Genomic DNA, 14,474 nt, shown 5'->3' on the forward strand with positions numbered 1-14,474 from the left:
AATGATCTGCGAAACTGTGCTGTGGGCCACCCAAGATTTGTGTACGTGATCTTTTAAGTGATCTGTGAATGTGCTGCGAGCCGCTAAAGTGATCTAGAACTGTGTTGTGGGCAGCTTGAGTGATCTGTAAATTGGCCGCGGGTCCCTTGTGCGATTTGGAACTGTGCCACAAATCACTCGAGTCATCTGTAAGTATGCCGCGAGTCACTTAAGTGATCTGGAACTATACCGTGGGCCACGTAATTGACGTAGAACTGCACCACGGATCACTTAAGTGATCCATAAATTCGCCGCTTATTCACACGAAATTAGGGTTTGAGGTCACAGACCACCTTATGCTGGCAGGCCATGAGTTGAGCATAGGAGTGAGTGAATGAGCAAATAAGTGAAAAAGTGAGCATAAGAGTGAGCACACAAATGAGAAAACAAGAGTAAGTGATCACAGAAATATATAGTGAATGAACAAGTTAGTAAGCAAGTGAGCATAGTAGCGAGCAAATGACCATAACAGTGAGCAAGTGAGTATAAGAGTAAGCGATTGAGCAAATCAGTTAGCAAATTATTGCTCACTTGCTCGTGATCTCACTCACTAGCTATAATCCTTGGTAAATTGCGTGACGGTGACTGGAACCTGACCAACCACGTCGCCGGAAACGTCTAACTGTATTACGCTACGCGTTTCTGTTTTCCTAGCGTGGCGCATCATCTGTTGTATCGTCTGCATATCCACGTATTTTTGCCATTTTGCACAATAAAATAGGGAGATAGAAAGGAAGGGCAGAAGAGAAGATCGACGAAACGCACGACGCATTCGACTCCTCCAGAAGCTCCTTGGCTATAGCCCGAGGCAGAAAGTTCGGAGGGGCGGCAAATTTGAGGAATGAGTGGTAAAGAAAATTATATTTCAATGGGAGAAGAGCGTGGTGAAACGTTTTACAGCCCGCAAGCGGGCCGCTATGGTGGTCGAGTGGTCATAGTGACGGACTCACATCGCGAGGATCCGGGTTTGAACCCCACCATCGCCATAGTGATGGTCAGCTGAAGTTAGTCTTCTGTGGTTCCCAGCTTCGAGACGCAAATGCGACCCGATCTCCCCGTAAAAGTCTCGCCACAGAGAGCAACCAACAGGCTTACAACAATACAATTATTCAATCATTACACTTCACTCTTGGTTAGAAAAATTGATGGCAGATGGAAGCACTACACACAAAAAACATTACACAGAAATAAACTTCACGTCAGGTTCACTACACATACACACACTTTCCAACATGAACCAATTTATTAGAAATTCCTCAGAATAATATGGACGAGGTGCGTGTGTGGTTCAGTAGTAGTAGTAGTAGCCCACAAGAGCGGTAAAACCATTAGTCAGCCTCTGCCTAGAGAGCGACACACTATGTCAGTGACCAAACGAGTGACCTACAGAATTCGCAAGCATGGGAGTGCACAAAGGAGTGTGCAAGCACGTGAGGGATCAAGAGTTACCAAGAGAGCAAAGAACCTGTCAATGAGTGACGATAAGAGTGACCGCCTAAAAGAGTGACATCATACTTGACCCAGAGGGCAAAGAATCTGTCAGAGAGTGACTTAGAGAGCAAATGACTATATCAGTAAGTGACCAAAAGAGTTACCTAGAGAGATCTAAACGTGGAAGAGTGAATTAGAAATCTCTCAAGGAACCAGGTCAGTATGTGACCAAAAGAGTGACTTAGATAGCTAGATATTATGTCAATGAGCTCCCCAAAATAGTGACCCAGGGAGTGAGGGGACATGGGAGTTGACCTAAAGATCAAGGAACGAGGTTATTGAGTGACCAAAAGAGTGGGCTAGAGAGATCCAAGCGTGGGAGTGACTTTGAAATAAAAAAACAGTTCAATGAGTGACAAAAATAGTGACCCAGGGAGTGTAGGAAAGTGGGAGTTGACCTAAAGATCAAAGAACCGGATGTGTGAACAAAGTTTGATCAAAACATTGTGTAAGCATGTGAATGACCAAAAGAGTGACGGATGAGGGCAGTGACCGACAAAAAGAGTGACGGATGAGGGCAGTGACCGACAAAAAGAGTGACGTCCCACTTGGCAAAGAACCTGTCAGTAATGACTTAGAGAGCGATAGGCCAGGTCAGTAAATGACAAAAAAAAGTGACCTAGAGAAATCTGAGCGTGAGAGTGACTTTTAGAGATCAAGGAACCAGGTCGGTGAGTGACCTATAGAGCGAGATAATATGTCAGTGAGCGACCAAAATAGTGACCCAGGGAATGTAGGAACATGGGAGTCGGCCTAAATATGAAGGAAACCAGGTTAGTGAGTGAAAAAAACATTGTGTAAGCATGTGAAGGACCAACAGTGACCTACAAAGCGAGGAACCAAGACAGTAAGCGATCAAAAGAGTGACATAGAACCTGTGCAAGCTTGACCATAAGAGAAAGAGGAATATTTACGTGAGTTGGAGGGCAAGAGGGATATGGCACAGAGCTGTTAATTCGAGTCAATAAAATTAGACTTGAATGGGGGGAGAAGGTGGGAGGGCAAACCATGAATGCGCCTCTGGTCGGATTCATTGGCGTCTAAACAAAGACGACTGCACTGATGCATGTGAATAGATCTTGACGGTGGATTCACATCTGCAGACACCGTGTCGGTGTCATACCCGGCAAACATTCTTTAACATTAGGGTGGATTCACCTCTACAGACACTCACCGTGTCATGTCAGACACGGCAAACATTCTTTAGCATAATACAGCAATTAACATATTCATATCTATCGTATCGTGGTTGCGCAAGCGCAGGCAGAAATTTTTATGTTAAAGACTGTTTGCCGTGTCTGACACGACACGGTGAGTGTCTGTAGATGCAAATCCACCCTAATTGGGTTTGAATGATGTCGATTTAATAAATTCTATAATGCAGTTACACACACGTTTTTTTTTAATTAATATAGTGCTAAGTTAGATGAGCTTGCCCTGAGCATTGGAGAATATGAAACGAGGAACAAGAAAAAGAAAGCTCATTTGATTCGTCGCATTGCTCGCATTTTCATAAAGGAAGACGACGATATTGGAATCGTGGAATTAGACGACTTCGTCAAGTTCGGATACAACAAAGACATCGGTCGAGACATATTTGCGGCTACTTTGCCTTCTTTCGATTTCAACCTGAAGGATGGTGATGTGATGTTTACGTTCGGTTGGGGTGGCACTGGCAGTAAGTTTCTTATTTTATGCCTTTATTAAAGATTTACGAAAAATTCTCCACCAAACTCTCACCGCCGGAAAATTCACCGCATGCAATTCACTGCCAGAAAATTTACAACCAATCATTCATTACAAATAATTCACCGTTGGAAAATTCATCACCGACAATTGACTGTTGGAAAATTTGCAACCAACCATTCATCACAAATAATTAACCGCCGGAAAATTCCCCACCAATAATTCACCAAAAATAATTCACAACCAGAATATTCACCACCAACAATTAACTGCCAACAATTCATCACCGGAAAATTTACAACCGACAAATAACTGCCAACAATTCACAACCAACAATTCACCGCCAGAAAATTTACTGCCGAAATATTCACCACCAACAATTCACCGCTGGAAAATTCACTACCAATTCTCACTGTCGGAAAATTCACCACCTGAGTGGGTAAGTGAGCGAGTTATAGTGACCGTATTATAGACCGCGTATAGAGAGCCAGTTACTGAGTGTCCGACCGTATGAGTGACTCAACGCTCATTCACTTGCTCATTTGTTCAACTGCTCTCTCACTCAATCGTTTGCTCACCTGCTTACCAGCCTTTTGACACATTTCATAAATCACTCACCACCAACAATTCACCGCCTGAAAGTTCACAGCTGGTGAGTGACCAAATGAGTGGGTAAGTGAGCGATTTAGTGACAATATGAATTAAGCGGTGAGTGACCGAATGATAGTGAGCCAGTAACCGAGTGAGCGACCACATGAGGGACTCGCTCACTCACTTCCTTATCTGCTTACTCATCAACCCTGACTCACTTGATCAATCACTCACCTGCTCATTCACTCGTTCACTATATCATTTTGTCGATAAATTGTTTGTGGTTAATTGTCATGTCGATTAATTCATGGCGGTTAATTTTCCTATTGCTAAATTTTTTTTCACCGGCGTGGTGGTGAATTGTTTTCGGTGAATTTTTCACACTCGGTTCAGGAAATTTATGACTAGAATTGGATTCCCTAACTTTTGAAATGTTCGCGGCCATTGATCTTTGTTTCCGATCACCATAACCCCAAATACAAATACAACGCCACAACAGGCAAAATGCCCAACGAGGTGGCTGATAAAAAGATGCCCATAAAAATATGGATGTCATATATTTAAAAAAAAAACAGCAACCCAATTAAAAATGCAATTATCACAAATTATAAACAATATATACACATGATAAAATATTATACAATGCCCATAAAGAATACCTATGGTTGTCTTATTCTAAGAATGGATAGCTTCTCGATTTGCCCCAATATGTTTATCGTATTTCTTTTTAAACGTGTCAATTGTGTTACAATTTACTACCTCCGGGGGTAAGCTATTCCATTTATTAACAACCCTATTAGAGAAAAATTCCCTGCGACACCATAACCTTGCATTGTCCCTCACCAATCGATACTGGTGTCCCCTTGTAAAAGCAGTCGATTGGCGGTGTACTAAAAGTTCATGGTCCATCCTATCCATCCCATTGAAAATTTTGAGCACTTCGATCATATATCCTCGACACCTACGTTCATCCAATGTAAACATATTCAAAAAATGAAGTCTCTCTTCATAACTCAAGCCCTGTGTGCCAACAAGGACACGCGTAGCTCTTCTCTGCACCCCTTCAACCAATTCTATGTCCCTCTGTAGGTATGGTCTCCAAAACCTTACAGCATACTCCAGTCCGGGACGAACTAATCCACGAAAAAGCGGAAGAATGACTTTAGGAGAACGCGAAGAGACCTTTTTGAAAATGAGACCAAGCATTCTATTCGCTTTTTTGACCACCGCTGAACAATGTTCAGAAAACCTAAGTCGCTCGTCAATGAGAATTCCCAAATTGGTGACTCTAGTTGCATCCGGGATAGTGACACCATTCAACTCGTAAGAGAACCGTGGGTTGTTCGAACCAAAATGAGCGACCATGCACTTATCAAGGCTAAACATCATGCTCCATTCATTTGCCCATGCTGCAATCCTGTTTAAGTTGGTCTGGAGCAACTCCCTATCGCTTTCATTCCCGATTACCCCCATTAGCTTCACATCATCTGCGAATTTGCAGTAATCCCATCGATACCCTGATCGAGTTTATCGATAAAAAGTGAAAAAAGTATGGGGCCAAGGACACTTCCTTGAGGAACTCCACTTGTGACGTCTGTCCAACCAGAGAATTCCCCGTTCACCATAACTCGTTGCGACCTACCTTTAACCACGATTCTATCCAATTCAGCAAGTTGCCCCCAATTCCAATCTCGTGTAAACGCTTCAAGAGTTTGCCATGTTGGACCCGATCGAATGCCTTCTGGAAATCAAGGTAAACAACGTCTACATTTTTGCTCTTACCCAAAGCCTTAGTCACGTGATCATAGAAGCAAAAGAGGTTAGTTACACATGACTTCCCCTTCCTGAACCCATGCTGATTATCCGACAATACATTATTCTCGTCTATCCACTTCACAAACTGCCTTTTGATGATAATTTCCAAAATTTTCGAGAGGGAGCTCGTCAAACTCACTGGACGATAATTTGACATCGCTTCTCTACTACCCTTTTTAAATATCGGAACAACGTTAGCAAGTTTCCAATCTTTTGGGACGATACCCTCAGCAACACTACTATTGTATATCTGTGCGACTGGCCCCAACAATTCATTAGCACATTCCCTGAGGACCCTGGGATAGATATCATCTGGTCCTGGGGCTTTGCTTGCACATACATTTATTAGAAGATTTAGGACCTCCACGTCTTCTACGAGAATATCGTTGAGGGTTTTATTACCCCATGCAACACCCGTATATCGAACATCATTATCTCCATTAAAAACCGACGCGAAAAAGTCATTGAAAGCACTACACATGCCTACATTGCTCGCTACCCTAGAGCCTCCTATCGAGAGGGGGCCAACTGTCCCCTTACATCCATTATTGACGTATCGAAAAAATGATTTTGGGTCAGAGCCAATGTTATCTGCCAACCTAGATTCAACTTCCTTTTTACTATCCCTTATCGCTTTCTTCTTTTATCAGTAAACAATGATAGGTCACCTCGTCCACTTTTATACTCTCTGAATGCCATTTTCTTTTCAAGATAAAGGTTCCGCACGCTATCCGTGAACCATAGAGGGTGCGATGTACAAACACGCTTTTTTCGAACAAAGGGTATGACGTCGTGCAAAACAGAGGACAGCTTCGTACTAAATTCTTCCCATTGACTTACCACCCCTACTGATTCCAACCGGTCTTTGAAAACTTCCGCTAACCTTCCTCTCAAAACATCAAAGTTAGTTCTTCGAAAACAAGGAACCAGTCTTTTGTTATCAACCTTACCCGAGAAAAGTTACAGTGAGATCTGACGATACGATGATCACTGGAAGAAAACTCTTCCCCCACCGAAACATGTTCGACAAGATCCTCAGAACTAGTCAGAACTAAATCCAAAATAGCAGTACCCCTAGTGGCTTCTGATACATGCTGATACAAAAAATTTTCGAGCACCAACTTAAAAAAGTCTCTTTCATATTGATTTCCAGATGAAAGGTTCTCCCAATCAATACCAGGGTAACTGAAATCGCCTAGTATGAGAACTCTCTTACGCTTACACATGTAGGAAATTTCATCATGCAATTTGGCGATGTAGTTTCGATCCCTATTCGGTGGATTGTAACAAACCCCAACAATAAGTTTATGACGTCTTTTGTTCTCAAGTTCAATCCATATGGTTTCAATATCACTTCTCTGCACGTTACACTCTCTAGCCTTCAAACAGGATTTCACGTATATATCAACACTCCACCCCCTTTCCTATCAGATCTATTTCTCAAAAAAGTATCGTATCCTGAGATGTGTAAGAAAGATTCATCCCCATCCAAGCCCAAGATTCTGTAATGGCTATAAGATCCAAGCCCTCCTCAACTATCATAGTTTCTAAAAAATCTTTCTTTTTACCCAAGCTCCTGGCATTTATTAACACACATTTTAATTTTCCCTGTGGTTTAGTGTCAATCGAGAAGCCATCCAAGTCAGAGGTGGGTAATTCCCCGTCAGTACTGTTGTGATTACCATTAACTAACCCGCATTCCCGACTACGTGGTCTGGGAGTAAAAAACCTGACCTAAGACTATCGTAAACCTCCCAGACCCCCCCCTCTTATTTAGATGGATCCCATCCGAACGAAGCCACCTATCGGTAAATGCTGGAAGCTCCAAGAACGTGACCCCAAGAGAGGAGCAAATGTCCTTCAGGCCTATATTGAATTGGTGGATCCTATTCCTATACCCCCTACTACCCAATGGCAGCACTGGAATCACTGCCACATCTGAACCCCCTCCCTAGCGGATAATAGTAAATCCCGGTACTCTGACAGAGACTCACTAATATTCGCTCCTACCTGATTTGTTCCCACCCACAGAATCACCCGCAAGGGCAACTTTCGGCGATGAAAAACGTCTCGAACGTTGCCAATCTTCCCCCCAGGAAGACAACAGCGCTCGAAACCCCGAAAATCCCTACACACTCGGTTCCCAAGTTCCCTAACCGTAGAATCGCCGATGATTAAATCCCTATCGCTATCCCCCCCTACCTCATCCACGACCACCCATTCACCCTCTAAACTGTCGTTGTTCGTGGAGATTGCTTCTTCATCAACAGGTGGCTCGACGACCAGAGGCTCCGTTATAACCGGGTCCTCTAGCACCCTAACTTTTCCCGTAAAGCTTCGACCTCGAGTTCCAGCCTTTTCCTATCCAAGCATCCTCTACAGTTGAAACTATCAGCTACTATACCCCTAGACCAGGCTCTACACAACACTAGTCGAGGTCGAGGCATACTAACACTATTGCTAAAGCTAGATAATAATAATAATTAAAAATAGGAAAATGAAAAACGTTAACAGGAAATTAAAATGATGTAAAATACATTACTATGCGAAATATACGTAAGAGATTGTACGAAAAAATTACGTAAAAAAGAATGCTCAACACTAAATCACGAAGAATAAAATAAATATGTAAATAAAGAATAGAACACTCACTCTAAAAAAAGTATTAAGCTACAAAGTACAATTTTTACTTCTTAGAATTAGCTAACTATCTTAAATACACTAACACTACAACTATAGGCCCAAGTGAAAGGAAAAACAAAGTTAGTCGAGCCAAATGATTCGTTTGGCAAAATATTGTAGAGTATGACTTCAAACCGCGTGTCTATATGTCAATTTAGCCAAACAGAATGCTAATTCGGCATTATTTATTCCGAAAGTCTTTTGGTGTGTACGTCCCAGATGCGCCTACTTCGGATCTTCTCTCTTTTTTCAAGATGACATCTCTCTATTGCAGACGTACTAAGCGAGATCTATCATTCCTTCATAAAGTTCTTCACGGCAGAATCGACTACTATTATTTGACGAGCCTAATTAATATCTCCGTGCCATCTCGCGAGCGACGGGTTCATAGTTCCCGAAATGTCTTTTATTTTCCTCGTGCACGCACGAACATTTTAAATGCTTCACCAATTTTGCGAGCATGCAAGCATTATAATACGGGTGAATTCCCTGATATATTTCACAGGAATTCCATGTTCTACTAGGTACTATATGAATTTGTATATATTTTATGTTTTCTCATCTATTTTGGTCGTTTGTCTTTCTCATATTGAATTCACAATGTTTGCTTCCGTTGCGCATATATATTTTTGTATTATACAATTGTTGATTTTTTCTTTAACGTGTAAATTATTATTATTTGCTTTTCTATTGATTTCCATTACTTTTCCCATCTCTGTAATTGGGCTCAGCCTGTTGAGGTGTGTAAATAAATAAATAAATAAATAAATAAATAAACAACAGCAGCCAGCAAACATTTTTTTTACGTACAGGGTGTCTCACAAATTCGTAAATAGTTTAAAAATTCATAAAAATTGAAGCAGTTTGTACATTTGAATACGGATTGCAAAAAAGTTATTTTTTATGAAGGAAGAGGTTTTTTTTTTTGCTACAGAAAAAAAATTTCTTCGATTTTTTTTCTATAGAGGGCGCTTCACAAAAAGCAAATCACTGTAAATATGCAAATCCTATAAAATGCAGGGCATGTGATTAACAGCTTATTGCTGAATATTTTTTATTACTGGCGATTACATTAAGGTTTTAATTGTGCTGGTGCAAATTGGTGGATAAAACACTATCGGTGAAGTTGTTTTTCCTCAGCCGCGAATCAACGGCTGAAGATTTATTAAAGTTTCAGACAAAAAAGGGATTCAAGAAAGGGTCAGGTCCAATGAGTGTTATCCGAAAATATGATTTTGAAGAGTAATTCCACTCCTCCCCGAAATTTCAAGGGGTATTTTTGTAAAAAGAGGGACATTTTTTATTTCATCAGTAAAAAATATCTATTCGAAAAAAATTACCTAAAATTTGAAGGAGTATTTTCACTCGTCAACGAAATTTGGAGGAATAAAATGGAATGTTGATGCGTGAATCACGCATAGATGCGTATTGACAAACACTGGGTCCACCCATTCCTGCCGATCTGTCTTTCAGCGGCCTCTATGGACAAAAGTTCGAACTAAATTTTTTCTGTACCAAAGAAATACTCCGCCGTGAGAATGACTTGCGCAAACCACATTCAAATATACCAATTCCTCAAATTCTTCTGAATTTTTAAACCATTTACAAATTCATGGGACAACCTGTACTTTGTATAATTAGCCAAATGACTATAATGATCCTCAACCCCTCACAAGCTGTATTAACGAGATATCTCGCCTCCTTAAATGCCTCTTATTTTAGCAGTGACAAGCCCAGATATATCTTGTAAAATTTATTTCCCAATGGAACACTTTTCCATATACTCCTTACTTCACTTGGGTTTAATGATTTAAGGGATTTAGTGATTTTTGCTATGCTTCTTATAGGGTTAATAAGAAAACATCTCTGCTCATGGCAATCTTTAGAACGATATTATAATTTGAATTTTATCGTATGCCACTTATTAAATTTCCTACATGACGTTCTTTACTCCTGAGATTGTCCCGTATTTCAATTATATGTCCTAGTATTAGATAAGTATATTTTTGGGAATCAATCTTGTCTATCCCGTATGATGATTTTAAGACAAAAAATCGATGGCGTTTCATATGAATATGTTTCTCTCCACCAACACCAATTTCCGTACAAATTACACCAATATTGTGGTGGTTCCAAAGGATCCAATTGCATTGGATACTGTCAGAGGTGCAAATAGAGAATAGGCTTTTGAGCAAAAGTTACTACTTAGTCTATACTTGTACTAGAAGCATAAAGAAAACTCAAATATTGCAGTCGTGCCATATTCTACAGACTGAACCAAGGAACTTTTGAAAAACATCGTGAATGGTGCATGATTACGGTGTTTTGGCCTGAAAACACACTATAGTTAGTGTAGTGTGTTTCACCCTTCAAGGTGCCGCCATCCATTATGAGAAGTCAACTTCTCAACGAGAATAGTCACTCCCCCATTTTAATTTTTGGAATCTGCTCTATCTCGAGAGACTTTAGCAGCACCGTTAAAGTCCTACATAACCATCCATATCACTATCTCTAATCGATAATTAGAATTTTATTTTATACCTAAAATATTTGATGCCAATCGGTTCCCCCAGTCAAATGCCACTGTGCAAAATCGCAAAGAATAAAATGTCCAATTTAGCGAATGACTAAACTGTTATCGTCAAAACAGTTTTTTTCTCGCTGAATTCACCGAGCAGAATCCAGTGAAGGTGGATAATGCTCAGCTAACTTTCCTCTGTTCGGCTATAAATCCAAAATATAATCCATTATATATATAAATTTAGCCTTTTTTTGTTATAAAAAATTACTATAAATACTGCCGCCTGGCAGTCGAGTGGTTAGGGAACTAGCTTCTCACTGTGCAGGTCTGAGTTCGAATCCCGGTTCGGGCATGGATGTTTACTAACACTAACAAATTCCCTGGACGGATCATGCTGATCCCTTGGGAATACGTGAGGATCACGTTATTATTATACAGTAATTGGTGAAACAAAGCCAGTGACAGCCCCCTGTACGTTTAATACTTCTTATACGAGTGATTATCAGCTGTAATGGTCGAAGTGCGTTTAATCATTTCTTTAAAGACGGTACCAAACCAGTGGAGCTGCGCAGAATTCTGCAGTACAGAAAACCTATTTGGGATGTGGCTATAAACGCAAAAATTGACCATCAAAATTGCCAGTCTGTAGCCACGGCTCAAAAAAAGGTTTTGTGCTGCAGAATTCTTCGCAATTCCGCTGGCGTGGATCCAGCTTTAGGCGCAACAATGGCGCACGCGATATTGCAACCCTGTGTGTCGTCCTTCTTACATTTCCCCCTTCTCTCATCAGCAGACAAAGAGAATTTCTTTCACCCGTTTTAAAATTGTTGCGAATAGAAGTCGACACTCAGCAACTTTTTGCAGCTAAAACACGACAAGACTTGAGCCACTGGACCGTTACTTTTGATCCAGGCTCATGCGCAGGCGCAATATGAGAGTAGGCGATTTCTTCGAGCAAAGTGTGTCTCCGGGTATTACGTTTGGCCACTTATCGTCAAACACCAGCGTTCACTAATGATTTCGATTTTGTTTTGTCATGATGTCTCGACGCTCACGCGATAATATTACAATGATACATAATTTAATAATATTATGATATAACATAATTATCATAATATTAATGATATTGACATGCAATAAATACAGCGGTTTGCCGCAACGCAAATTCTACGTTTGGATTCCTAATGAATCTATTTTCATTATGAACCAAGAAATGGATTGGCTCCCTACGGTCACCACCCTACGGGAGCAGCCCCCGTATTCCCGTCTCACCACGTTCGCTGTTTGGGAACAACCCCCCTAGCCTCGTGCATCTGGCGATTGGTTTTGAAAAATACAATGAACCACATTTAACCTGTGGAACGGTTCAAAAAAAATTTAATGTCATAAAAATAAAATTTTATTAACCTCTTTACGATCACGGGCGTAATATTACGTGCAAACACCAGTGGAATAAATTCAAACAAGTTCGCTGTGTTTTTTCTCTCTCTCTTCACCATCGCGAAGCTTTATAACAACCCTATTATCACGATTGTCCGTTATCTACGGAAGTTGCTTTTTCTTTTCCTCATTTCATTATAATGTACATTTATAATGTATCTTTCTATTATGTCCACGTAGAGCGAAAGAGAACACGTTGGCCTGTCAACCCCACCCTCGAGAGAGAGTGAGTGTGTGGGTGGGGATGACAATTATGTAATAGTAGTACAGTTACTGCGTAACATTTTAGTCAGTCTACATTGACAATGACCGATGTCTAAGGACAACTACAGATATTTAAACTAATTAAAAATATTCGATAAGAAATTAAGGATTTTTTGTTTGGTTTTTATTTTAAAAGCATCATAATCTCGCCCGAAGGCCCCCTCCACCCCTTGCGTATTCCAGTGGTAACAAGAAGAGTAGCAGCAAAAAAATTACCGGATATAAGTATAAACCGCTCATAAGAATCAAAATGGCTGAACAAAATGTGATTATTATAAGCGGCAGCTACCGTATTAAAAAAAATTGAGTGACCCATAATAATTCCGCCGGATTTTTTTATATTTCTGTACATATCCAAATGAGTAGAAATAAGTGGTAATTTTTTCAAAACTTTTAAAATACGTCACTTTGGGACCCTTTCCTTGTCGCCCCCCATTTGCGATGTATTACGTGTTTTGTATGCTTCACTGTTAGGGAATCCTTGTCCTATTTCATTAATTGTGTTGAGTGAGAGCTTAACGATCTGTAGTCAGGAGTATGTGTGTCTGTAAAACAAAAGTTTATAAAGGCATGCTTAAAGTGATGTTCCAAAGGGAACATCCAAATTTTGTGCTAAATATCTATTCATTTCTATTTCACAGATGAATCGGACTCAACCATACTCAAAACATTTGACGCCTGGTATAACAAATCGTACTGTCAAACCTCCGACAACATGATTTGTGTTGTCGGAAATCGCAACAATGTATGTTACGTAAGTATAAACTTTCAATATTTAAACAGTACACCATCCAGGCTCTGTCGACACGCCTATTTTAGTCATTGTCCCAGTTAAGGGCTAAAGTTAACTGCTGAAGAAACAATCAACGGTTCAATAATTGCAGAAAAGGTACTCAGAGTAATTCAGAATAGAATTTGTTTTCAACAACGAAGGGGATACACAGCAAGAAAATTAATCTTCACACTATGCGTGAAGTGTATTGATTGAATAAGTGTACCGCTATAGGCCTGTTACTTTCTGTGGAGAGACTTTTTAACGGGGAGATCGGCTCGTATTTGCGCCTCGAAGTTGGGTACCACAGAAAACCAACTTCAGCCGACCACCACTGTGGCAGCGGTGGGGTTTGAACCTGGGTCCACGTACGAGAAATAATTCCGTCACTATGACCACCACTCTACCATCACAGCGGCTGCCGCATTTTACTGGCAAGCTGTTGATCCTAGCGGCATACTTACAATTGAAAAAAGTATCCGATTAGCGCGAAGATACGTCATTCATATTGTCGTGAGCACCATTTTCCCGAAAAAATATTTGAACTTCTGAAATTGCATAGGTAGAATTGTTCCAATTTTAATCAGAGAGAAATACATATATATTTATTTATTTATTTATTTTTCATCGTGCTTGGCTTCCATGACTATGACCAAGTTCATACTGAATGGTGCCTAGACATTATAACATAGGTGTAAATATCATTCCATTCACACGCTTCAATTAACCAATCAGATTAGAGCTTTTTCTGAAACCTAGAAGTATTTCTTAGTCACTTAAACTTTCTTTGCGGACTTTGGTGTGTAGGGTTCGCGTATTAAGTAGTTCCCTAGGCACGGCCTCCCTTACCAGACGCGGAACTCGGTACAAAAATAATAGCGAGGCCGAGAGGCGTTCTAATAATTTCGGGACCTCTATAGCTCCGATTTTATATATTTTGTGAGAAGGGGGAAACGGAACATCCAAAAATGCATACATTATAACAAAATATAAGGGAATGCTGAAAAATTTCCATACAAAAGATATACGCACACAATTAAATTTGAATTTACAAAAAGATTTTAAATTGATGAAAGAAATAATTTCAATACCAATTATCCTTATTAAGGCCCCCACCTTAATCCCTTCACCCATGAAAATTCACTATAAATAAAAGAATTAACTCCGGAGTTA

General features: G+C 40.3%; 1 protein-coding gene across 1 annotated transcript in view; it reads left to right on the top strand.

The window, feature by feature from the left end:
• Nucleotides 1-14,474, top strand: part of LOC149072165 (elastase-1-like) — a 29,285-nt gene that overhangs the window by 10,781 nt on the left and 4,030 nt on the right. The window contains exons 5-6 of the mRNA XM_089246806.1: nucleotides 2,946-3,208; nucleotides 13,171-13,283. Of these exons, the coding sequence (XP_089102932.1) occupies nucleotides 2,946-3,208; nucleotides 13,171-13,283 (376 nt within the window). The remainder of the gene's footprint in view (nucleotides 1-2,945; nucleotides 3,209-13,170; nucleotides 13,284-14,474) is intronic.

The sequence above is a fragment of the Pholcus phalangioides genome, unplaced genomic scaffold, assembly GCF_987345545.1.
Source record: "Pholcus phalangioides strain wild (caught in Gottingen) unplaced genomic scaffold, Ppha-v1.0 ptg000017l_1, whole genome shotgun sequence".
In the NCBI taxonomy this organism is placed as follows: Eukaryota; Metazoa; Arthropoda; class Arachnida; order Araneae; family Pholcidae; genus Pholcus; species Pholcus phalangioides.